The sequence below is a fragment of the Scyliorhinus canicula genome, chromosome 4 (genome assembly GCF_902713615.1).
Source record: "Scyliorhinus canicula chromosome 4, sScyCan1.1, whole genome shotgun sequence".
NCBI lineage: Eukaryota > Metazoa > Chordata > Chondrichthyes > Carcharhiniformes > Scyliorhinidae > Scyliorhinus > Scyliorhinus canicula.
In genome coordinates this window covers 235,702,536-235,729,086 of record NC_052149.1, presented here as the reverse complement: position 1 = coordinate 235,729,086, position 26,551 = coordinate 235,702,536, and the positions used below count along the sequence as shown (strand labels likewise).

General features: G+C 42.6%; 1 protein-coding gene across 15 annotated transcripts in view; it reads right to left on the bottom strand.

Moving 5' to 3' along the window:
• Positions 1 to 26,551, bottom strand: part of LOC119965489 (protocadherin-10-like) — a 631,779-nt gene that overhangs the window by 165,594 nt on the left and 439,634 nt on the right. Inside the window, exon 1 of one of the 15 annotated variants that reach the window (XM_038796325.1) lies at positions 22,021 to 24,717. The exons of 12 other annotated variants lie outside the window; for them this stretch is intronic. In XM_038796325.1, coding sequence (XP_038652253.1) covers positions 22,021 to 24,483 — 2,463 coding nt within the window. In that variant the 5' untranslated portion in view covers positions 24,484 to 24,717. Of the gene's footprint in view, positions 1 to 530; positions 3,222 to 8,383; positions 11,085 to 22,020; positions 24,718 to 26,551 lie in introns of those variants that run through there. 2 more of the 15 variants (XM_038796314.1, XM_038796324.1) reach the window with 2 other exon arrangements.

Genomic DNA, 26,551 nt, shown 5'->3' with positions numbered 1-26,551 from the left:
GACCTGACACTCAGAAACACATGACAATTGTTCCTTACACTTATCACGCTCCGAGCATGATGACGAGAAACTAAAAACTAACTTTCAGGACCTTTGTGGAGCAGATATCAACAAATGTATTCTGTACTTGGACGGTTTCATCTATGCACCGATTTCCAAGCAAGATGGTTACGATTAAGTGTTTAGAGAGTGTGGCACAACTACAACAATTCTCCACCAGGTAATAAAGTACAGAGGGTTTCGAAAGTGGCAGCAGATAACATGGGCTCACAGAACTTTCCTTTTAATCGAGCTGATAATGTAATAAGGTAGATATAATCACAAAGAAATGCAAGTACATCATACGCGATACCATTGCACAGCGATTACACAGGAATGCCGAGAGGAACAAAATAGCGCAAGAAGTGGCAATGGTGCGTTTAACCTTTTAGTTCCACCTTATTAATTTGAAGGTAAATTATTTTCCAATATGATCTATAAATCCCAATAAAATCTGTGAAGACGTTTTTCCCTTTTAAAAACCATTTCACCTTAGTCTCTACAGGCTTGCTGCAATTTTCAGAATTAATCAATCCCGGATTTTCTTTCCTCATAGATTCATTCCGGACATAATTCTTGTCTGTAGATGACTTGCATGAATTGGGGGTTATGACGCCTCTCGTTGACTGCAGTGTTGAACATGACTCATAGCGGAAACATTGAGAAAGTGGATCACCCCCAAATACCTCAACATAGTTGGATGGTATCTGAAGGTTTCGACTGGACTTTTGTATCCCAGTCAGTGAATGTCTTGTTTCAAAGCAACAGCAAACAGCCAGGGAACAATACTGATCACCCAAAGCAATTCTGCTTCGATGAATCTTCACAGCAAGGATAATTAAAATCACCACAAAAATGATAGAAATTACTCCCAACGCTATGACCAAGGAGAAGCTCAGATCAGGAGTGAATCCTGGATCTTCAGAATATTCATTGACGCTGGAGAATGCTTCAGAGTCACTCCCGACCACAGATAAGCTGATGGTCACTGTGCCAGAACGTAATGGTGTTCCATTGTCTTTGACCACAATCACCAACCTTTGTTTCGAGGCATCCTGAGTGGTAAGTCGACGGATAGTCCAAATTTCCCCAGTGTCTGTTGAAATAGTAAAAAGGTTATGCTGGGTAGCCTGAAGAATGGAATAAGAAAGGCGAGCGTTCTGACCGGCATCAGCGTCATTGGCAGATACCTTAGCAACCAAGTAGCCTGGTTCAGCAAACCTGGATATTGTCTCTGTTACCGTTGAGCCATACTCGGCTAATGGGTGCACGATCACTGGAACATTGTCATTCTGATCAAGGATAATAACATTCACAGAAACATTACTGGCGAGTGGTGGGGTTCCAGAGTCCGTGACCTCAGCCTGGATCTGAAAGTTTTTCAATTTCTCGTAGTCAAAAGATCTCTGAGCGAAAATGACCCCAGTCTCCGAGTTAATAGAGATGTACGTGAATACCGAGGCATTCTGAGCTTGTGTCTCCAGGATAGAGTATTTTAGTCGAGCATTCTGTCCAACATCTGGATCAAAGGCTGTAATGGAAAATATAGAAGCGCCAATAACATTGTTCTCCATGACGTTTGCTGTGTATGAGGACTGGGTAAACCGTGGCACATTGTCATTTATATCTGAAACCTCTACCCGAATGGTTTTCCTGGCTGTCAGAGGAGGATGTCCTGCATCCGTGCATGTTAGTGTGACGTCATACTGGGAGGCATTTTCACGATCCAGTTGATGTTGAAGAAGTAATTCATAATAATTCTTCAAAGAAGAATCTAGTTTAAAGGGGAGTTTCTTTGATATTTGACATTGTACCTCCGCATTTTTCCCAGAATCTCTATCACCTGCACTGAACAGAGCGACTACAGTTCCAACTGGAGCATCTTCTGAAACTCTACTGGACGAAGACGTCAATGTCACCACAGGTGCGTTATCATTCACATCAATAATATCCACTAATATATCACAGTGCCCAGGAACTGCGTTTGTACCCTTGTCCGTTCCTTGTACACTAATCCGAAAGGCCTTCTTCTCTTCATAATCCAATTTCCCTTTCAATCTGATTTCACCCGTTTTCGAATCCACTTCAAACATTTCCCGAGCTCCAGCAGAATTGTGGCTACTGAGCGAGTACGTTATCTCTCCATTCGGACCATCGTCCAAGTCAGTGGCATTTAATATAATTACCCGCGTTCCTGTGGTTGCTGTTTCCAATAGGGTGACTCTATAAACTGACTGGGGAAAAACAGGGGCGTTGTCGTTCGCATCTTTTACTATGACTGAGACCTGAGCCGTGCCCGATCTCACAGGGACCCCGCCATCCTTGGCGATTAACGTTAACATGTGGCTGGATTCCGCTTCTCTGTCCAAGGAACTCTGCAACACCAATACTGGCAATTTGTCTTCTCCACTGCGCATCTGTACATCCAGAATAAAATAATCGTTCGGAAGGAGCTCATAGACCTGCAAGGAGTTTGTTCCAATATCGGGGTCGTTCGCGGATTCGAGGGGAAAGCGCGTTCGCGGCGCAGCAAGCTCCGCAATTTCAAGGCGAAATTGTTTTTTGGGGAAACTGGGAGCATTGTCATTGACATCGAGAATCTCCACTGAAACCTGGTACAGCTTTAACGGATTTTCAAGCAAACAGTCCAAGGATATTACACAACTCAAACTAGGTCCGCAAATCTGTTCTCTGTCAATTGTGTCCTTGACAAATAAAAAGCCAGAATCCAAATTTATATCCACATATTGTTTCCTGGGCCCGGGTACAATCCGAAAACTGCGAGCCGAGAGCTTCTTTATATCTAAACCCAAATCAACTGCGATATTCCCAACAAAGGCGCCCAGTTGCAGTTCTTCAGGAATCGAGTAACGAATCTGCCCAAACACCAGATTGCACGAGGAGATTACACAGTAAAATAATTGGCATTTTAGCAACCAATCTATTTTATATCTCATTTCCAGCGAAAAACATTCCCCTTTTTTCAGGACGTGCCCGTAACATCAATTCTCCTTTTTACAGTTATATCAATATATTTTAAATGACGGAGACTCTGCGATGTAGGAAATACCTGATTCCTTTAGAAATCGCCCCGATTATTTCATTGAAATCTTCTATTTTTGTGTAAAATTCCCGATGTATTCGCAGACAAATGCTGCCGAGCTGCTTGCTCTCCAATTTTACACCGCGTCTGATGGTGCGTGATGGTGGATGGGTATTGAAGGGGGCAGTCCGGATTCCCAATCACAGCTCCGCTTCTGATTGGTGAACAGAAGCACTTAGAAATTCAACCAATGAAATCAGCTCAGGTTCTTAGATTTATTGTTGCCTAATTAAAAATAGCTGGAGATTTTTTTTCACTATTCTGCATTGTTTTTGAAAAGGAAATCCAGCACGCAGTTACAACGAAGCTTTAGAGTTCGTTTTGTGGAATATCAAACAAATGAATACATAGATAAATAAGTGCCAAAGGAATGCGCATAACCCATGGGCCAATTTTATTTTATGCAATTTGTAACCGTTCATGATTATTCACTCAGAACTTTCCATTGAAATGTTGTTTTTGATTATCTCTAAAGGTAGACTGAATTCCTCTCTTTACATTTCAACAGTTGTGTATTGCTTAAAAAGAGACGTTCTTTCGAAATGTTTTTGACTTGTAATCATGGGGAAGGGTGCAATAATGCCATTTTTAAGCGATGCCACTTCATTAGAAAATGGTTTTGATAAGATGGCATGTGCATTCTGATTGGCTGAGGTTTTGAAATAGTGAACGCTGGAGGGAACAATTGACCGCCATGCTTTTCTTTAATTCAAAAAGGCATCGACAAGTTCATTTTGCCTGCAGATGACAGGGCTCTTCATATATCGGAATGTATGAAGCTTCTAGCAACCATATGTGAGCAACATTGCGAGCCCCAATGATAATGTTTTTAAAAAAAATCTAATTCTTCAAGGTCTAGGGATTGGTGAGCAAGTGCTGCGAATTTCAGAACTACGTCTCATGTTAGACAGCATTTTCGAAGTTTTCCAGACATAGTCTGGTTGAAAACCGGCTGGTTGGTGCCCAGTCTTCTTCAACCCTCGAACGGTTCGGCATCTCAAAAGAAAAATAAGCAACAGTTCAAGCTAACTGTGTCACTCAGCTATTATGCGGCAGCAACAAACGTTGCTTTTCTCACTACCAGGGTACTGCCATCACGCCACAACAGGTTATTTCTGCTACACAGATGTGTACCGTGGTATATGGGGTTCCGAACCACTATGATGCAAAGTCATACATCCCAAAGCTGGCTAATTGTATAAAATAATGTGTTCCTTTGGTTCATAATTGTATTAAACCAGGCCATGCTTGCAGAGCTAAGACACATGTCTAATGTCAGATGGAACCTGCAATTGGGAACGTTTGAGGACTCTGGGTCTCTACTCGTTTGAGTTTAGAAGGATGAGAGGGGATCTTATTGAAACGTACAAGATACTGCGAGGCCTGGATAGAGTGGACATGGAGAGGATGTTTCCACTTGTAGGAAAAACTAGAACCAGTGGACGCCATCTCAGATTAAAGGGACGATCCTTTAAAACAGAGATGAGGAGGAATTTCTTCAGCCAGAGGGTGGTGAATCTGTGGAACTCTTTGCCGCAGAAGGTGTGGAGGCCAATTCACTGAGTGTCTTTAAGACAGAGATAGCTAGGTTGTTGATTAATAAGGGGATCAGGGGTTATGGGGAGAAGGCAGGGGAATGGGTATGAGAAAATATCAGCCATGATTGAATGGCGGAGCAGACTCGATGGGCCAAGTGGCCTAATTCTGGTCCTATGCCTTATGGGTAGCTTCTTAAAATAATACTGAGTGTCATAAAAATACACTAACAACCATTTGAACGTTATCAGTTGGGCTCAGACTGTTGCTCACGTATTCTTATTATCCTATGTATATACAGACATAAGACATGTGCACTGCAGGGAAAACGAACACCTTCAGGTATCGCACGTTTTTGTGAACTAACGAAATGCAAAGGGTCAATAGATCTTCATGAAGACTCCTCGACCAATCAGAGTCAATTGACAACCGTTCAGCACTCTTTTCTCATGCGGGAATAATTGTTAGTACCTTTGAAATTTACCATTCTTCTAGCTGTCCTGATAAGTGCAAGATGAAAAGCATGCCCGTTTCCTTTAGCAATACTACACACTGAATTATTTCCTCACTCTGGTATAAAATTTACGAGTTGGCACCACTGTATTGAGGTTTCCAGCTAACGACTTTGTTCAAGTGTTAGTTGACCGGTGGTAAACTCTATTCTTTGTGCTACACATGCATTAAATTGTTCAAAACTGCATTCTGATCTCGACCCTTGCATGAATGTGGTGAATTATAGCCTTGAAAACCAGTTTCCTTTGGTCTTGCTTTCAGGTCCAAGTTAACAGGTTGTTGTCTTCAACTTCATCTATAGTATTCAATACTTCAAAGGCATGATGGCATGAATTCCGTTACCTCTTTCCTAAAATGGAAATGGGACATTTCGGTCCTTAAGTTGTTCAAAAACACAAATCCCAAAGGCCGCAAATCACCGTAGTCATCTTTCTAGTTCTAAGACAGGAAATACATTTTTTTTTATCAATACTACAGATCGTACTCCAGAATTGGCAAAATAATTACTTTACGCAATAGTTATAATGACTTAACCATTAACTTTCAGGCGCTTCTGAATTCTTAATTTGCTATATCACTACTCCTTTCCTATTGCTGGGATCCTTTCAGTGTTTACCATACGATCACAACCATTTATCTACTTTTTGAATCTGATCCTATATGTATGAGCGGATTTTCATCCATGTCAAAGAAATGTTATGCCTTGAAGTAATTTAATAATTGTTAAATGTCACCCTGAAAATAGTAGTTTTTCTATCACCTCGCTTCCTCTCCGCACATCTATGGGTCACTGGGAAAAGGCCTTGAAGAGTATGCCAGGAATTCAACTGATCCTTTTTAAGGTTAACTGCATAGGGAATATCCATTTCATTCTACACATTCTAAGTATCTTGTGAGGAACTCCGATCATACACACAACCCTATACGCACAGAATTCGTCATTTTGCAATAGACTGGGAATTTTAGGCAGGCACTCCAAACCGGGTGGTTGGTTGTGTGTGGTTATCGTGCCAGTGTGGGAGTTCCAACTAATCAATCTCAGGCCGGTTTTGAATTTCAGCTTTGCACATTGATCAGGTTATCTTGTATTGTAGCAAAGTCACTGACAGTCTTCCGGCTGCAAACAATCACCATTTAATGTAGAACCACTCCCATCAATTCTATGAGTCTAAAAATCCACAACCATTTTCACTCCTGGGCTGCTGTCAAATGCTCATTGAAAGGTTTAAATAACAATAACTATTTATTTACACTAGCTGAGGCAACTCTTACAGAATGCTATTGTACTTTATGTTGTAGCCTATCATTGTTACGGCTGTCTTAGTATTTTCCTGCTCCATGGCTATCACTTGATTCAGAAATGTTTTTGCAATTTGGATCGTAGGTGGTTTGGCTGTAAGCTCATGTTCATTCGTATTTTAATAAAGTTTTGAAACAGATTAGTTGCCATGAGGTCTCCGGGTGCTGATTTATAGAAGTCTGAAGAACGGCAGCAGCTCCACTCTACGTGAGTATTTCATTGTGCTTATGTTGTGGTGATTTACCAAAGCTACAACTTTGTGTTCTAATTCCCCATCATGTTAGTCAAAGATTGGCCACAGTTTTAACAAGTGTTACTGAAATTCAGAATCAAGGACAGGTATTTGGCAGATATCATTGGCACACGCCCCTTGTTGCATATTATCGGGGATTCAATTGATCTGAGACCATTTGGATGAAATATGCTGTTCAGGGCCAGATACCAGACTACGACCGTACCTGGTGAGTTACAGGGAACATAGGGATGGGTGCAGTTGAACAGTGGTCTCAGCTGAAGCATCTCCCAAATAGGAAAGGTTTCTTTCCACTTGTTTCCCCATGTGCTCAGCTATTTGACTGGTATCCAAATATCAATTCAAATAAATCTGACACGCACCCAGATAGCACAAAAACGACTGAAACTTGATAGGTATAAAATATTGAATTGACCCAGGTCAGTTTGTCTAAAGCTCTAATTAAAATGTAGGACTACTTGCACAACTTTGAATGACCTGACAGTCAGATAATTACAATTACCACGCTGTGACCATGATGAGCGCGAATCCACAACCAGCTTGCAGGACCTTTGTGGAACTGATATGAACAAACGTATTCTCTACTTGGACGGTTTCATGTATGCACAGAGTTCCACGCAAGACGGTTACGATTAACTGTATAGAGAGTGTGGGACAAAGATAACAATTCTCTGAAACGTAATCAAGTCCAGTGGTATTAGAAAGTGGCAGCACATATCATGGGCTCACAGAGCATGCTTTTGAACCGAGAGAACAATGATGTGGAGATTCCGCCGTTGGACTGGGGTGAGCACAGTAAGAAGTCTAAGAACACCAGGTTAAAGTCCAACATGTTTCTTTCAAACACTAGCTTTCGGAACACTGCTCCTTCTTCATCTGAATAAAGAGGTATGTTCCAGAAACATATACATAGACAAAGTCAAGGATGCAAGACAATGCTTTGGATGCGAGCATTTGCAGGTAATTAAGTCTTTACAGATGCAGAGATAGGGGTAACCCCAGGTTAAAGAGTTGTGAATTGTCTCAAGCCAGGACAGTTGGTCGGATTTCGCAAGCCCAGGCCAGATGGCGGGGGATGAATGTTGTGCGACTACATTCGAATGACATTCGTCCCCCATCATCTGGCCTGGGCTTGCAAAATCCTACCAACTGTCCTGGCTTGAGACAATTCACAACTATTTAACCTGGGGTTACCCCAATCTCTGGATCTGTAAAGACTTAATTTACTGCAATTGCTCGCATCCAAAGCATTGTCTTGCATCTTTGACTTTGACTCTGTCTATATATATGTTTCTGGAACATACCTCGTCATTCACCTGAGGAAGGAGCAGTGCTCCGAAAGCTAGTGTTTGAAATAAACCTGTTGGGCTTTAACCTGGTGTTGTAAGATTCTTACCGAGAGAACAATGTCATAAGTCGGATACAATTACAAAGAAATGCAAATACATCTTACAAGATACCATGACACAACGGTAACACAGAAATGCTGAGTGAAAAAAGAAATAGATCAGGAATGGCGGTGATGCCTTCAACCTGTTAGATCCACTGCATTGATTTAATATGAATACTATTTCCAAAATTATAATCAAATCCAAATGAAATATAGGCGACTTCATTCACTATTAAAAAAACATCTCACCTCAGTGTGTACAGAGCTGGTGTAATGTTCAGAATTAATCATTCTCGGATTTTCTTTCCTCAGAGACTCATTCCGGACATAACTCTTGTCTGCAGATGATCTGCATGTATTAGGGGTTATACAATCTCTCTTTGTTGACTGCAATGTTGAACATGACTCATAGCGGAAACTCTGGGAAAGTGGATCACCCCCAAATACTTCAACATAGTTGGGTGGTATCTGAAGGTTTCTACTGTTTTTTTGAATTCCATTCAGTGAATGTCTTGTTTCAAAGCAGCAACACACATCCAGGAAACAGTGCTGACCACCCAAAGCATTTCTGCTTCGATGAACCTTCACAGCGAGGATAATCAAAATGACCAGAAAAATAGTAGAAATTACCCCTAACCCTGTGACCAAGGAAAGACTCAGATCAGGAGTGAATCCTGGACCTTCAGATGATCCACTGACGCTGGAGAATGTTTCAGTGTCACCACCGATCACAGATAAGATGATCGTCACTGTGGTAGAAAGTGATGGTGTCCCATTGTCTTTTATCTCAATCACCAAACTTTGCTTAGAGGCATCTTTATTCGCAAATTGACGGATAGTCCAGATGTCTCCAGTGTCTGGTGAAATAGTGAAAAGGTTATGCTGGGTCGCCTGAAAAATGGAATAAGAAAGTCGAGCGTTCTGACCGGCGTCAGCATCAGTGGCCGATACCTTAGCGACCAAGTAGCCTGGCTCAGCAAACCTGGATATTGTCTCTGTTACCGTTGAGCCATACTCGGCTAATGGGTACACGATAACTGGAACATTGTCATTCTGATCAAGGATAATAACATTCACTGAAACATTACTGGCGAGTGGTGGGTTTCCAGAGTCGATGACCTGAGCTTGGATCTGAAAGTTTTTCAATATCTCGTAGTCAAAAGATCTCTGAGCGAAAATGACCCCAGTCTCCGAGTTAATAGAGATGTAGGTGGATACTGACGTATTGTGAATTTCTGCCTCCAGGATAGAGTATTTTAATTGAGCGTTCTGCCCAACATCTGGGTCATAGGCTCTAATGGAAAATATAGAATCGCCAATAACATTGTTCTCCATGACGTTTGCTGCGTATGAGGACTGGGTAAACCGTGGCACATTGTCATTTATATCTAAAACCTCTACCCGAATAGTTTTCCTGGATGTCAGAGGAGGATTCCCTGCATCCGTACATGTTATCGTGACGTCATGTTGGGCGTCGTTTTCACGATCCAGACGACGTTGAACAAAAAGCCTGTAATACTCTTTGAATGAAGAATCTAGTTTAAAGGGGAGAGTACGTGCGATTTGACATTGTAGCTGCGCATTTTGTCCAGAATCACGATCATCTGCACTGAACAGAGCGACTACAGTTCCAACTGGAGCATCTTCTGAAACTGTACTGGACAAAGACGTCAATGTCACCTCAGGTGCGTTATCATTCACATCAATAATATCCACCAAAACATCACAGTGCCCGGACATTGAGTCGGAACCCTTGTCCATTGCTTGTATACTAATCTGAAAAACTTTGTTCTCTTCATAATCTAATTTCCCTTTCAATCTGACTTCGCCAGTTTTGGAATCCACTTTAAACATTTCCCGAGCTCCAGCAGAATTGTGGCTACTGAGCGAGTACGTTATCTCTCCATTCGGACCATCATCCAAGTCAGTGGCATTTAATATGATTACACGCGTTCCTGTGGGTGCTGTTTCCAATAGGGTGACTCTATAAACTGACTGGGGAAAAACAGGGGCGTTGTCGTTCGCATCTTTTACTATGACTGAGACCTGAGCCGTGCCGGATCTCACAGGGATCCCGCCATCCTTGGCGATTAACGTTAACATGTGGCTCGATTCAGTTTCTCTGTCCAAGGAACTCTGCAACACCAATACTGGCAACTTTCCTTCCCCACTGCGCATCTGTACATCCAGAATAAAATAATCGTTCGGAAGCAGCTCATAGGTTTGCAAGGAGTTTGTTCCAATGTCCGGATCGTGCGCGGAAACGAGGGGAAAGCGCGATCCTGGAGTAGAACGCTCTGAGATTTCAAGGCGGGTTTGTGTTTTTGGGAAACTGGGAGCATTGTCATTCACATCGAGAATCTCCACTGAAACCTGGTACAGCACTAACGGGTTGTCGAGCAAACACTTCAGGGATATCACACAACTCAAACTGGATCCACAAATCTCTTCTCTATCAATTGTCTCCTTGACAAATAAAAAGCCAGAGTCCAAATTTATATCCACATATTGTTTCCTGGGCCCGGGTGCAATCCGAAAACTGCGAGCCGAGAGCTGCTTTATATCCAAACCCAAATCAGCTGCGATATTCCCAACAAAGGCCCCCAGTTGCAGTTCTTCAGGAATCGAGTAACGAATCTGCCCAAACACCAGATTCCACGAGGAGATTACACAGTAAAATAATTGGCATTTTAGCAACCAATGTATTTTGTATCTCATTTCCAGTGAAAAACATTCCCCTTGTTTCAGAACGTGCCCGTATCATCAATTATCCTTTTTCCAGTTGTATCAATATATTTTAAGCCTGAATCAACTGCGATGTAGCAAATACCTGAATGATGTGCGAATCGCTCGGAATATTACATTGAAATCTTCTCTGTTTGTGTAAAATTGCCGGTGAATTTGCGGACAAATGCTGCCGAGCTGCTCGCACTCCGATTTTACACCGCGTCTGATGGTGCGTGATGGTGGATGGGTAGTGAAGGGGGCTGTCCAGATCCCCAATCACAGCTCAGCTTCTGATTGGTGAACAGAAGCACATTGAAATTCGACCAATGAAATTACCGTTCATTATTTAAAGCTGGAATAGCTGAAAGCAACGCAGTTACTTCTATTTTGTGTTGCACAACTGAAATTTGAAGCAGGGTTTTCTTTTACTATTCTGCTTTATTTCTGCGATGTTACCTCTAGAACAGCACGGCAATGGACATCTGCAGACTCACTTTGCTGAAAATGCGATTAAAGAAATAGTAAAGGAAACGTCCGTGTCAGCATGACTTATTCATTCTGTCATTTAATTTAGTTTAAATTCCGTGCACGATTATTCATCAATGCTTTCATCATAACTGCAGAAGACATTGGAGCAGGAGTAGGCATTAGGCCATCTGAACCCACATTCAATGAGATCATTCCTGATCGTCTGATTCAACACCGTTTTCCTGCTATATTATCCGATCATCTGTTGTTTCCCTTATGAAGAAATCCACCGCTCTCGTGTTTGAACTTATTGAATGACTGAATTTCAACAGCCCCCCGGGGAATAGAATTCCAAAGTATCACCACCAACAGAATGAAGAAATTCCTCCCGATTTCTGTCCTTCTATCCCTGAACCATATTTTTAAACTATGCAGACTGGTCGTTGCCCTCACAGCCAGGTGACACAACCTTTCTGCATCTACGCTGCCGAGCCCTGTAAGAACTTTGTAGGTTTGAATGAAAACACCTCTCACCCCTTTAACCTTTAGAGAATAAAAGCCCAGGCTATTTACTATTCCCCTCCCCTCTCACGGCGAATTGCCCGTTGCAAGAAAACCTCTGGTGAATCTCAGTTGCACTCTGTTAATGGACAGCATATATTTCCTGAGGTAAGGAGTGAAACGCTGATCACATAACTCCAGGTGCGGTTTCACCAAGGGTTTATACAATTGCAGTAAGACATCTTTACTCCTATACTCAAATCTTCTTGTAATGAAGGCTAACGTACAATTTGGCTTCTAAATTCCTTGGTATTCCTGTATATTATCTTTTTGAGATTCAGGGTGAAGCACATCCAAGTCCCGTTGAAGTTCAACACTTGACATCCTCGCATGGTTAATTAACTATTCCGTATTTCTGTTTATTTTCCTACCAAAGTAGATAATCTCACACTGCTCTGCATTGCATTATATCTGCCAACTTTTTGCTCATTAGCCGAGCCTCTCCAGAGCTCCTTGCATCCTTCTCACAGCTGACAATTAACCTAGTTATGGACCATCTCCAATATTGGAAATATGACATTTACTTCCCACATCAAAATCATTGCTATAGATTGTGAATAGCTGACATCCAAGCAACGATCCTTGCCGTTCACCACTAGTCAGAACCTGCCAACCTGAAAACGACGCACTAATCCCTGTGCTCTGTTTCCTAAAGATTTCTCAATCCATGCCAGTCCTGGAGTAGCCGTTTCTTCTCAATAAAATAAGTCTAAATTATTTCTTCATTCTCTCGCAAAGTTAATAAATCGGCGCTATTGCACTGATATTTCCATAATCCTCTGATTCTTTTCCATCTAGCTTTCTTGGTCGAGTGTTATTTGACTAATCATGGACTCAATTCCCTACGTCACACATCTATCATTCTATGAAGAATTGCTGATCTTGAGTCTTTCATGAGTATCGAGTTATATAAACTTACAACGCATCCCAAAGAAATGCATACATGAACCGTACCATACTCTTTTGGGAAGTCCAGCACACATGTAAGTTCTGAAGGTTTTTGAGAAAAGCTAATCCCAAGGACCAAAATGATCCTGGTCAGCATTCAATTTTTAAAGCAGGAAACATAATTTTCATAGAATTTACAGTGCAGAAGGAAGCCATTCGGCCCATTCGGCCCATCGAGTCTGCACGGGAAAGAGCACCCTACTTAAGCCCACAATCAGCCCTAGCCCCGTAACCCAGTAACCCCACCTAACCTTTGTAGACACTAAGGGCAATGCAGAATGGCCAATCCACCGAACCTGCACGTCTTTGATGGATACTCCTGGTCATACATCAGACTGGACCTTTTAATGAATGTGTTTAACACCACAGAATAACATTTCATGTTCAGGACACTATTAACGTCCACGTCGTTCTGCATGTTTACGTTGTTATATTATGACTTCTTCCACATTGCATAGATGTTTTAAATTTTGCCAAACGATCACTCACGTTTTTTTCTTACGTTTGGTACCGGATGCTACATGTATTAGCTTATTATTTAGCATCTTAAATATAGTTCTTATTATAAGGAATTTTTAACAGAAAGGGTTAAATGAAACGCTGAAAATTATCATTTTTCTTTCATCTCACTACCTGCCCATATACTGTGCGTCACTTGGAAAAGTAATTACACGGTTCCAACGTGTCCATATCATTTAGAAACATTGTGAAAGGTGGGGTCGAGAATTGATCCTTGATGGATATGACAGGAAGTTCTACTGTTGCATTCTAAACTGAAACTCATAGGAAATTTTGGATTTGTTTGACGCACTCCAATTGTAACTACATTATGAGGAAATCCGAGCATTTGCATAACGGTGCGAGTACAGGACACTTTCCTGACAATGACGTGCAGTTCCAGCCAGGTACTTTAAACAGAATGGTTTGCGTTGTCTTTAGTCAGGGAGGCAGTTCTATTTAATCACTCTCAGGAAGTTTTGGGATTTTCGGTCATCATAAATTGATCAGGTTGCCTTGTATTGTTGGAAATGCACCACACAAATCATGGGGATAGTAGAGTAATTCGGCCCGTTTTCGGGTTAGAAATTGAATATGGATAAGAGCGAAGTCTTTCTCATTCAAGCAATGGGACAGGACAGGAGATTGAGGACATTCAAGGTGGTGGGAGGGAGCTTTCGGTATTTGGGCATCAAGGTGGCGCGGGAGTGGGAGCAGCTACGCAAGCTGAATCTGGCTTGGTTGGTGGAGCAGATGAAAGGGGACTTCAGAAGGTGGGATATTCTCCCATTGTCACTGGTGGGGAGGGTGCAGATGGTAAAGATGACGGTTCTCCCGAGGTTTCTGTTTGTGTTTCGGTGCCTGCCTATTTTTTATCCCCAAGGCTTTCTTTAAGAGGGTGAATGCGGTGATTCTAGGTTTGTGAGGGCGGGTAAAACCCCGGTGTCCAAATTTGCATCCACATATTGTTTCCTGGGCCGGGTTCAATCCGAAAACTGCGAACCGAGAGCTGCTTTATGTCCAAACCCAGATCAGCTGCGATATTCCCAACAAAGGCGCCCAGTTGCAGTTCTTCAGGAATCGAGTAACGAATCTGCCCAAACACCAGATTCCACGAGGAAATTACACAGTAAAATAATTGGCATTTTAGCAACTAATATATTTTATATCTCATTTCCAGATAAAAACATTCCCCTTGTTTCTGGATCTGGCCGTGTCATCAATTATCCTTTTTACAATTAAATCAATATATTTTAAACCTTGAAGCTCTGCGATGTAGCAAATTTCTGCTTTCTTTAGGAATCGCTCGGATGATTTAATCGAATTCTTCTATTTTTGTGTAAATGTGCCGGTGAATTCGTGGACAAATGCTGTCGAGCTGCTCGCTCTCCAATTTTATACCGAGTCTGATGGTGCTTAATGGTAGATGGGTAGTGAAGGGGGCAGTCCGGATCCCTAATCACAGCTCAGCTTCTGATTGCTGAACACAAGTACATTGAAATTCAACCAATTAAATCACAGTTAAGTTCATAAAGCTGGAATGCTTGAAATCAGCACAATTAAAAATAAAGTTACTTTCTTTTCCCGTTATTCTGAATTTTTCTACCGACTGCAAAAAGTACCTCTGGAACACGAATTCAATGACTGTCTTTATGGTCAGGTTTGTAGAATGTTCAGTTCATAATATCAATAATTCAATGATACGAATCCAAGTTAGATATAGATATAGAACAGTACAGCACAGAACAGGCCCTTCAGCCCTCAATGTTGTGCCGAGCAATGATCACCCTACTGAAACCCACGTATCTACCCTATACCCGTAACCCAACAACCCCCCCCCCCCCTCCCCCTAACCTTACTTTTTAGGACACTACGGGCAATTTAGCATGGCCAATCCATCAAACCCGCACATCTTTGGACTGTGGGAGGAAACCGGAGCACCCGGAGGAAACCCACGCACACACGGGGAGGACGTGCAGACTCCGCACAGACAGTGACCCAGCCGGGAACCGAACCTGGGACCCTGGAGCTGTGAAGCATTTATGCTAACCACGATGCTACCGTGCTGCCCCGTTGTCAGCACAAAATGCTGATCCCATTAAATTATTTCAACTTATAAGCTATGTATGATCAATAAGTGATGGCTTTGCAACCCCAAATCATTGTACATTTTTACTGAAAGTAAATTAGTTATTCTGAAATACTATGATGAAGCTTTATATTAGCTTCAAAGTTAAATTTTGTTGCTCTCTCCGCTGACGCTTCCAAAGCTGCTGGGCTTTTCCTGCATTTTCTGTTTGTAATTCATTTCTGCAAAAGATTCAGTATTTTTCGTTCATGCAAGACTAAATTATTTTCCCACAATCCTACGAAAAAACTATAAATTTTCAGTCATTGGTTACGATTTCCACATTTCCCCCTTCATTTCTAGACTTGCCGCTTGTCATCTCATCAGAGTGTTGGTTGAGTTGAAATAAACCCTAATCTCCTTGTGGAAAAACAGGGGTTCTAGTCTCGAACTTTGCATGAATAGCAAGAATTCTCTAGTTAACAACGACATTCTACCGTCAATCTTACACTTCGCTGCATACTAAGTAGTTTATTATCTTCAATTTGACCTGAAGTGTTCCATATTTTAAGGAACCTCCTATCCTCTCCTCTTACGTGAGTAAGTGAACAATATGTGTAATTCCTTAAACTATTCGAAAACTCCTAATCCGAGAGACTTTAATTTACCATGGCCGTCTTTCAAGTTCCAATATTGTAACAGTATTTTTGATCAATTTGATCAATTGGGAATTCTCCAGAACAGGTCATATAATTAATTTGCACAAGAGCGGCATAATAATTTCTTATGACTCGAAAACCGTTACCTTTCAAATATTTCTCCATTTTCAATATGCGACTTTACTTATTAAAATAAAATCACTATAGTCTCAGATGACCATAGGTTGCTTTCCATTTGAGGGGGTCACCTGACTGGTGGTGATTTCATGTGAGAATCACCACACCTCAGGCGAGGGGCAAGATTGAGAATACCCTCAGCAGTAGGGGAATTGCACTTGTGCTCATGGCCTCGCTCTGCTTCACGATCCTGCCGGTCAGCCAACTGAGCTGAATCAGAAGCATCAAGGGTGGCAAGCGAGAAGAGTATACTCTGAGTGGGAAGTCCACTCACCAAGAGTGGCTCGGTAATACCACAGAGCTGGCCGGGTCCTGAAATGCATAGCTGCTAGATTGGGACTGCAGCAGGTAGTGAGGGAACCGACAAGGGGGAAAAACATTCTTGACCTCATCCTCACCAACCTTCCTGCTGCAGATGCACCTGTCCATGACAGTATCAGCAGAAGTGACCACCATACAGTCCTCGTAGAGACAACGTCCGGCCTTCACATTGAGGATATCTTCCATCATGTTGTGTGGCACTACCGTGTGCTAACTGGGATGGATTTCGAACAGATACAGCAACTCAAGACTGGGCATCCATGAGGCGCTGTCGGCCATCATCAGTGGCAGAATTGTACTCAATCTGTATCCTCATGGCCCCGCATATCAACCACTCTATAATTACTACCAAGCCAAGGGATCAACCCTGGTTCAATGAAGAGTTCTAAGCGTATGCCGGGAACACCATCAGGCATACCTAAGAATGAGGTATCAACACGGTGAAGCTACAACACAGGACTACGTCTGTGTCAAATACCTTAAAGAGCAAGAAATAGACAAAGTCAAGTGTTTCGATAATGAACACATCAGATTTAAGCTCTGTCGTCCTGCCAGATCCAGCCATGCACGGTGGTGGACAATTAGACAACTCACCAGAGGAAGATGTTCCACAAATATTCTCATCCTCAATAATGGAGGAGCCCAGCACATCTGTGAAAAAGACAAGGCTGAAGTATTAACAATAATCTTCAGCCAGAGGTGCCGAGTGGTTGATCCATCACCGCCTCCTCTGGAGGTCTCCAGGATCACATATGTCAGTCTTCAGCCAATATGATTCACCACTCGTAATATCAAGAAACGGCCGACGGCACTGGACACTGCAAAGGCTATGGACCCTGACAATATCCTGGCAATAATAATGAAGACATGCACTCCAGAACTTGTCGCACCCCAAACAGCATGGTCGGACAGAGGTTAGCATTGCTGTCCCAAAGTGCCAGGGACCGGGGTTCAATTCTGGCCTCAGATGACTCTCTATTTGGTGTATTCACATTCTACATTTCTCCGTAGGTTTCCTCTGGGTGCTCTGGTTTCCTCCCACTGTCCAAATATGTACATGCTACGTGGATTGGCCATGCTAAATTGCCCCTCGTGTCCAAAAGGTTAGCTGGATTAATGGGTTATAGGGATAGGGTGAGGGCATGGGTGCTCTTTCAGTGAGTCGGTGCAGACTCCGAGTTGCCTCCTTCTGCACTGTAGGGGTTCTATGATTCTAGTACAGTTACAACACTGGCACCTACCCGGCAATTCAGAAGATTGTCCAGGTGTGTCCTGTACACAAGAAACAGGTCAAATCAACCCAGCCAATTACCACCCTATCAGTCACCTCCATCATCAGCAACGTGATGGAAGGAGTCATTAGCAGTGCCATCAAGCAGCACTTTCTCAGCAATAACCTGCTCACGGATACTCAGTTTGGGTTCCACCAGGGTTACTCAGCTTCTGATCAAACTATGGTCTTGGTTTAAACATGGTCGAAAGAGCTGAATGCCTGAGGTGAGGTGAGAGTGACTGCCTTTTACATCAAGACAGTATTTGACCGAGTATGGCATCAATGAGCCCTAGCAAAACCGGAGTCAATGGGAATAAGGGGAAAAACTCTCCATTTATTGGATTCATACCTGGCACAATGGAAGATGGCTGTGTTGGTTGGAGGTCAGAGATCTCAGCTCCAGGACATCACTGCAAGTGTTCCTCCGTACAGGAAGGAAAATTATGCTTGACAAATTATTTGAAGATGTAACTAATAGAGTTCACCAGGCAGAACTGGTGGATCTGGTTTATTTAGACTTTCAGAAGGCTTTCGACAAAGACTCACATACCAGATTACTATGTAAAGTTAAAGTGCATGGAATTACGGGCGGTATCTTGAAATGGATAGAAAGCTGGTCAGCAAACAGGAAGCAAAAAGTTGGAATAAATCGGTCTTTTTCTGATTGGCAGGCAGTGACTCGTGGGATACCGCAGGGACCTGTGCTCGGCCTCCAACTGTTCACATTATGTATTAATGATTTGGACGAGGAAACTAAATGTATTATCTCCAAATGTGCAGATGATACAAATTTGGGTGGGAAGGTGAGCTGTGGGGAGGATGCAGAAATGCTTCAGCAGGATTTGGGCAGGCTAAGTGAGCACATGCATGGCAGATTCAGTATAATATGGATAAATGTGAGGTTTTCCGCTTCAGTGGCAAAATAGGAAGGCAGAATATTATTTGAATGGGTGTAAACTGAGAGAGGTGGATAGTCAGCGACAGCTTGGTGTCCTCATGCACCAGTCACTGAAAGTAAGCGTGCAGGTATAGCAAGCAGTAAAGACGGCAAATGGTATGTTGGCCTTCATAGAGAGAGGATTTGAATATAGGAATAGAGATGTTTTGCTGCAATTATATAGGGCATTGGTGAGACCACACCTGGAGTAATGGGTGCAGTTTTGATGCCCTTATCTGAGGAAGGATATTCTTGGTATGGAGGGTGTGCAGCAAAGTTTTATCAGGCTGACTATTGGGATGGCGGGACTGTCACATGAGGAGACACTAAATCGGTTAGGATTATATTAATTGTAGCTTAGAAGAGTGAGATGGGATCTCATAGAAACTGACGAAATTCTAACAGAATTAGACAGGGTCGATTCATAAAGAATGTTCCCGATGGTGGGCGAGCCCAAAACTAGAGGCCATACTTTGAGGATCAGGGTTAAACCTTGTTGGACTTAGTGGAGGAGAAATGTCTTCACCCAGAGAATGGTGAATGTGTGGAATTCGCTACGACAGAAAGTAGTTGTGGCCAAAACGTTGTGCAATTTCAAGAAGCAATTAGGTATCGCTCTCGGGGCTCAAAGGATCAATGGATATTAGAGAGAAGGTAGGATTAACATATTGAACATGATGATCAGACATGGTCATAATTAATGGCGGAGTAGGCGCGAAGGGCCGAATGGCCTCTACCTGCTGCTATTTTCTATGTTTTATGTTTAGTGTCCGAGGCCATACCATCTTCAGCTGTTTCATCGATGACCTCCCTTCCATCATAAGGTCAGGAGTGGGGATGTTCGCAGATGACTACACAATGTTCAGCACCATTTGCCACTCCTGAGATAATGAAACAGTCGATATCCAAATGCAGTAATGCCTGGACAATATCCAGGCTTTGGCTAATAAGTGTCAAGTTACATTAAGAACCAGGCAATGACCATCGTCTACAAGAGAGTATCTACCCTTCGCCCCTTAACATTCAATGACACTAATTTGCTGAATCCCCACAATCGGGCATGGTATCACAATGGCTAGCACTGTCGCTTCACAGCGCCAGGGTCCCAGGTTTGATTCCTGGCAATTCCCATCTGTGCGGAGTTAGAACATTCTTTCCGTGTCGATGTGGGTTTCCTCCGGGTGCTCCAGTTTCCACCCACAGGTCCCAAAAGACGTGCTGTTAGATAATTTCGACATTCTGAATTCTCCCTCTATGCACCCGAAGAGACGCCGGAATGTGGCGACTAGGGCTTTTCACAGTAACTTAATTGTAGTGTTAATGTAAGCCGTCTTGTGACAAAAAATATTGATATATTATGTTTGTTACAATCAACATCCTGTGGGTTACCATTGATCAGAAACTGAAGTCAACAAAGCATTTTAATACTGTGGCTACGAGAGCAGGTCAACGGCTAGGAATCCTAATATGGGAAACACGCCTCCTGACCTCCCAATGCCTGTCCACCATCTGCAAGGTGCAAGTCAGGAGTGTAATCATAGAACTTACAGTGCAGAAGGAATAGAATGCTCTCTACTTGCCTGGATGAGTGCAGCTCCAGCAACACTGAAGAAGCTCGGCACCAGTCAGGACAAAGCAGCCTGCTCGATTGCTCCCCCTTCCACAAACATTCAGTCCCTCCACCACAGCCGAACTGTGGCAGCCGTGTGTACCGTCTACAAGATGCATTGTAGTAACTTATCAAGGCTCCTTAGGCTGCACATTCCTAACCCACGATCACTACCATCTAGGAGGACAAGATCAGCAGATATTTGGGAACCCCACCACTTGGATGGCCCCTCCAAGTCACTCACCACCCTGACTTGACACTATATTGCCGTTCCTTCAGTGTGGATGGGTCATAATCCTTGGAACTCCCTCTCTAACAGCACTGTGGGTGTATCTACGCTAATGGGACTGCAACGGTTCAAGATGGCAACTCTCCCCCACCTTTTGAAGGGCAGCTCGGGATGGGCAATAAATGCTGGCCTAACCAGCGTCGCCCACATCCCGTAAACAAATTAAAAAATGCCAAGACTTTTTACCGTTACTTTCTGAACAAAAATGCATAGGAAGCGTTGTCCTTCGTTCTCCTGCCTCCAAAGATTGAAATGCGAAATTCCTGAGAGAAACGCTGTGCATACAGATCAATGTGGAGGTGTAGAACCATAGAATCACTACAGTGCAGAAGAAGGAGTTTGGCCCATAGAGACGCACAGAACGCACTCCCCGCCATATCCTGTTAACCCCATTTAACCTTTCGAGACTAAATATTAGCATAGTCAACCCATCTAACCGGCACTTCTTTGGACTGAAAAAAACGTGAGCACCGCAGGAAACCTACGTGCACATGGGGAGAACAAACACATTCCACGCAGACTGTCACCCGGACTGTTTCTCCCGGATTAATTGCTTGAAATTGTCGTTTCCCTTTTCGCTGTTAGGTGTCAGATATTGTAGATGCCACATTCCTATCATACTTTTACCACAACATGGGGTCGCAGAAAGTGACAGGATTGGAATGGTGGCCTAACATTCACCCTCTAAGGGGCATTTATGTTCACACATTTACACATGTGAACTATTCTTCAGTCGCGGCGATCGAAATATCAGTTCGAAAAAAATATAACACCCATCCCCTGTAAAGACTAATGCTATTCAAATCGGTTATTTTTATACCTTGAAATGCGCAAAAGTCAGATTTCCATAAGCTCATCTGAAGTTAAGACGACAAAACAATCAAATGAGTTTAGAATTCGCTGACACTCAAAATCGCGCGATGATGTGTGTACAGAGTTCATCATTAGAAATTAAATTAAAATCGCTTATTGTCACGACTAGGCTTCAATGAAGTTACTGTGAAAAGCCCCTGTTTAAAGTTTACACTGCCTGTGATAAAGCCAACAGCTATTTTACAATTGCATACACTGTAGTGGGTTTAGAAAATGAAAGCAGACAACACGGACATCCAAAACCCGCCGTATACTCGGCTTCACAGGGCAATCCGTGACATGGAACCAGAAAAGAAGACAAATGCGCCCTCGAAGACACCGGTGGAAAGCAATGACACAAAGATTTTGACAGGAAACGGAAATCGTACAGACTGCAAATGTCATGCTTTTCGGTTCAACGTGCACAAGTTCCCCAAATACACATGTGCAACCAAATGAGACCTGTGAAGACCTTATTTACTTTTTCAAAGCAGCTCACCTCAGTGTTTGAAGGGTTGTTGTAATTTTGAGAATTATTTCTTCCCGGGTTTTCATTCCTCATCGACTCATTCCTGATATAATTCTTGTCTGTAGCTGCCCTGTATGTGTTGGGGGCTATGACGTCTCGCTTTGTTGACTGCAATGTTGAACATGACTCGTAGCGGAAACTCTGAGAAAGTGGATCACCCCCAAATATCTCAACATAGTTGGGTGGTATTTCAAGTTTTCTACTGGACTTTTGAATTCCATTGGGAGAATGTCTTGTTCCAAAGCAGCAACAAAGACCCAGGGAACAATACTGACTACCATTTCTGCTTTGATGAACCTTCACAGCCAAGATAATTAAAATCACGAGAAAAATAGTAGAAATTACTCCTAATGTTATGACCAAGGAAAGGCTCAGATCAGGATTGAATCCTGGATCTTCAGATGATCCGCTGACGCCGGAAAATGTTTCAGTGTCACCACCGACAACAGATAAGATGATGGTCACTGTGGCAGAAAGTGATGGTGTTCCATTGTCCTTTACCACAATCACCAACCTTTGCTTAGAGGCATCTTTATTGACAATACGACGGATTGTCCAAATTTCTCCTGTAACTGCTGAAATAGTAAAAAGGTTATGCTGGGTAGCCTGAAAAATTGAATAAGAAAGGCGAGCGTTCTGACCGGCGTCGGCATCAGCGGCCGATACCTTAGCAACCAAGTAGCCTGGTTCAGCAAACCTGGATATTGTCTCTGTTACCGTTGAGCCATACTCGGCCAATGGGTGCACGATCACGGGAACATTGTCATTCTGATCAAGGATAATAACATTCACTGAAACATTACTGGCGAGTGGTGGGGTTCCAGAATCCATGACATGGGCTTGGCACTGAAAGTTTTTCAATTTCTCGTAGTCAAAAGATCTCTGAGCGAAAATTACCCCAGTCTCCGTGTTAATAGAGATGTAAGTGGATACCGGGGTATTCTGAACTCGTGTCTCTAGGATAGAGTATTTTAGTCGAGAGTTCTGGCCAACGTCAGGATCAAAGGCTGTAATGGAAAATATAGAACCGCCAATAACATTGTTCTCCATGACGTTTGCTGTGTATGAGGACTGGGTAAACCGTGGCACATTGTCATTTATATCTGAAACCTCTACCCGAATAGTTTTCCTGCATGTCAGAGGAGGATTTCCTGCATCCGTGCATGATATAGTGACATCATACTGGGAGGCATTTTCACGATCCAATGGATGTTGAACAAGTAATTCATAATAATTCCTCAAAGACGAATTTAGTTTAAAGGGGAGTTTCGTTCCACTTTGACATTGTACCTGCGCGTTCCTTCCCGAATCTCTATCTGTTGCACTGAACAGAGCGACTACAGTTCCAACTGGAGCATCTTCTGAAATTGTACCTGACAAAGTCCTCACCGTCACCTCAGGTGCGTTATCATTCACGTCAATAATATCCACCAAAACATCACAGTGTCCGGACATTGCGTCTGGACCCTTGTCCATTGCTTGTATGTTAACCCCAATGACCTTGTTCTCTTCATAGTCTAATTTCCCTTTCAATCTGATTTCACCAGTTTTGGAATCCACTTCAAACATTTCGCGAGCTTTCGCAGATGTATGGCTACTCAGCGAGTACGTTATCTCTCCATTGGGACCCGCATCCAAGTCAGTGGCATTTAATATGATTACCCGCGTTCCTGTGGGTGCTGTTTCCAATAGGGTGACTCTATAAACTGACTGAGGGAAAACAGGGGCGTTGTCGTTTGCATCTTTTACTATGACTGAGACCTGAGCCGTGCCCGATCTCACAGGGACCCCGCCATCCTTGGCGATTAACGTTAACATGTGGCTGGATTCCGCTTCTCTGTCCAAGGAACTCTGCAACATCAATACTGGCAACGTTTCTTCTCCACTGCGCATCTGCACATCCAGAATGAAATAATCGTTCGGAAGGAGCTCATAGGCTTGCAATGAGTTTGTACCAACATCCGGATCGTGCGCGGACTCCAGGGGAAATCGCATTCCCGGAGTAGAAAGCTCTGTGATTTCGAGGCGAAATCGTTTTTTAGGGAAACTGGGAGCATTGTCATTCACATCGAGAATCTCCACTGAAACCTGGTACAGCTTAAAGGGATTTTCAAGCAAACAGTCCAAGGGTATCACACAACTCAAAATAGGTCCGCAAATCTCTTCTCTGTCAATTGTTTCCTTGACAAATAAAAAGCCAGAGTCCAAATTTATATCCACATATTGTTTCCTGGGTCCGGGTACAATTCGAAAACTGCGAGCCGAGAGCTGCTTGAGATCTAAACCCAAATCATCTGCGATATTCCCAACAAAGGCGCCCAGTTGCAGTTCTTCAGGAATCGAGTAACGAATCTGCCCAAACACCAGATTCCACGAGGAGAACACACGGTAAAATAATTGGAATTTTAGCAACGAATATATTTTGTATCTCATTTCCAGCGAAAAACATTCCCTTTGTTTGGCGCCCGTATCATCAATTCTCCTTTTTACAGTTAAATCAATAAATTCTAAACCTGGATTAACTGCGATGTTGCAGATACCTGATGAATTTTTGAATCGCTAGGATTATTTCATTAAAATCTTCTATTTTTGTGTAAAATTGCCGTTGAATTTGTGGACAAATGCTGCCGAGCTGCTCGCTCTCCAGTTTTACACCGCGTCTGATGGTGCGTGATGGTGGATGGGTAGTGAAGGGGGCAGTCCGGATCCCCAATCACAGCTCCGTTTCCGATTGGTGAGCAGAGGCACATTGAAATTGAACCAATGAAACGCCATTTCATTTCTTAAAGCAGGAATGACTGAAATCAGCTCACATACTTAGATTTATTGTTGCACAATAAAAAATAAAATTACTTTTTATTCGGAATTGCACATTTTTCTGCTTGATGCAAACCGAATCTCTGGAACATGAACACCTTCAGACTCAAGCTTGTAGCATTCACAGTAAAAATATAAATGATTCAGAGATACGAACCCAAGTTTTCAGGATTGCAGATTGTTCTCATTAAGTTATTTCAAATTGTGATCCATGTATGATTATTAAGCGAAGGCTTTGAAGCTCCAACACATTGTTCATTTTTACTGAAAATAACCTGAGTTATTCCTAAATACTGCGACATAGTATTACATTGGCTTCAAAACGTACTTATGTTTCTCCCTCCGTTGATGCTCCCAAAACTGCTGCATTTTCTGTTTTCATTTCATATCTCCAGCAACCACAGTATTTTTCTTCCATGCAAGTCTAAATTATTTCCTTTTTATCCTCCGAAACATTAATCAATCACCACTCATTGGCTAAGATTTCCATAAGTCCGTTTTTCATTTCCAGACATGCAGCGTGTCATCACATTAAACTGTTGGTTGACCTGACAGAAACTCCAATCTCCCTGGAACACATTCATTATCATGGGGATACATAGGGCTTCTCATCTCGAAATTTGCATGAATACAGAGATATGTCCTTAACATCGACATCCTAATGCCAGGCTTAGAGTTAACTGCATACAAAGTGCTTTGTTATCTTCAATTTAATCAAAAGTGTTCAATATTTTGAGGAACTCCCCATCGTCTCTTCTTAAGTGAACAATATATGCAATTCCCTAAACTATTCAAAAGCACTAATCCGAAAGGCGTAAATTCATCATGGCCACCTTTCGAGTTTCTATACTGGAAAATTATATTTGATCAACCTTAGGAGGAATACGCCAGAATTGGTCATGTAATTGATTTGCACAATGGCTGCATAATTAGTTCTTATGAATCGAGGCAGCAGTACTTGACCATTGTACCACTTTGCTGCGCGATGGCACAATGTGTCTAATCATATACATATTCGTTTTAAAATCTCGATCACTTCTTGATCAGTCACGGGGCGATAGGTTATAGGGAGATGCCGGAATGTGGATTTGATGTTATTCAACGGTGTAGCAGGTCCGAAGAGCTGAGTGGCTGCCTCCTGCTCCCAATACACATGTTCTTGTGTATGTCCGTCAAATACCTTTCAAATATTTAAGTAATGTTTCTCATGGTTAGCGTTCACTTTGAAAATAACCAATGTTCTTTCTCCACACTAGCAGCCACATATCTCTGTACCGCTGTGAGAAATCACAGCATGTCCCTATGCTTTACACACACCGTGAAAGGTCGGGGTCCAGGCAGGGGTTCAAGAGGCTTATGCCAGAACACTTTACCGTTACTTTCTAAACTTAAATGCATCAGAAGTGTTGCTACTTCGTTCCATTGTCTCTAAGAGTTAAACTGTTTATCGTGTGAGGAACTCGGAGTACACAGATCACTGTGCAGATATGGAACACATTCCTTCATACCAGACCAGGAGTTGCAGCCAGATACTCTAAGCAACTTGGTTAGTTCCTAGTATTTAGAGTCTTCGTGCACCGGTTCCAATTCATTGATATGAAGAGTTTTTGTTCATAGAATTAGTGAGCTTTACATCAAACAAAGTGGTCCTTTGACCCATTGTGCCTGTGCCGGCCATCAAGCT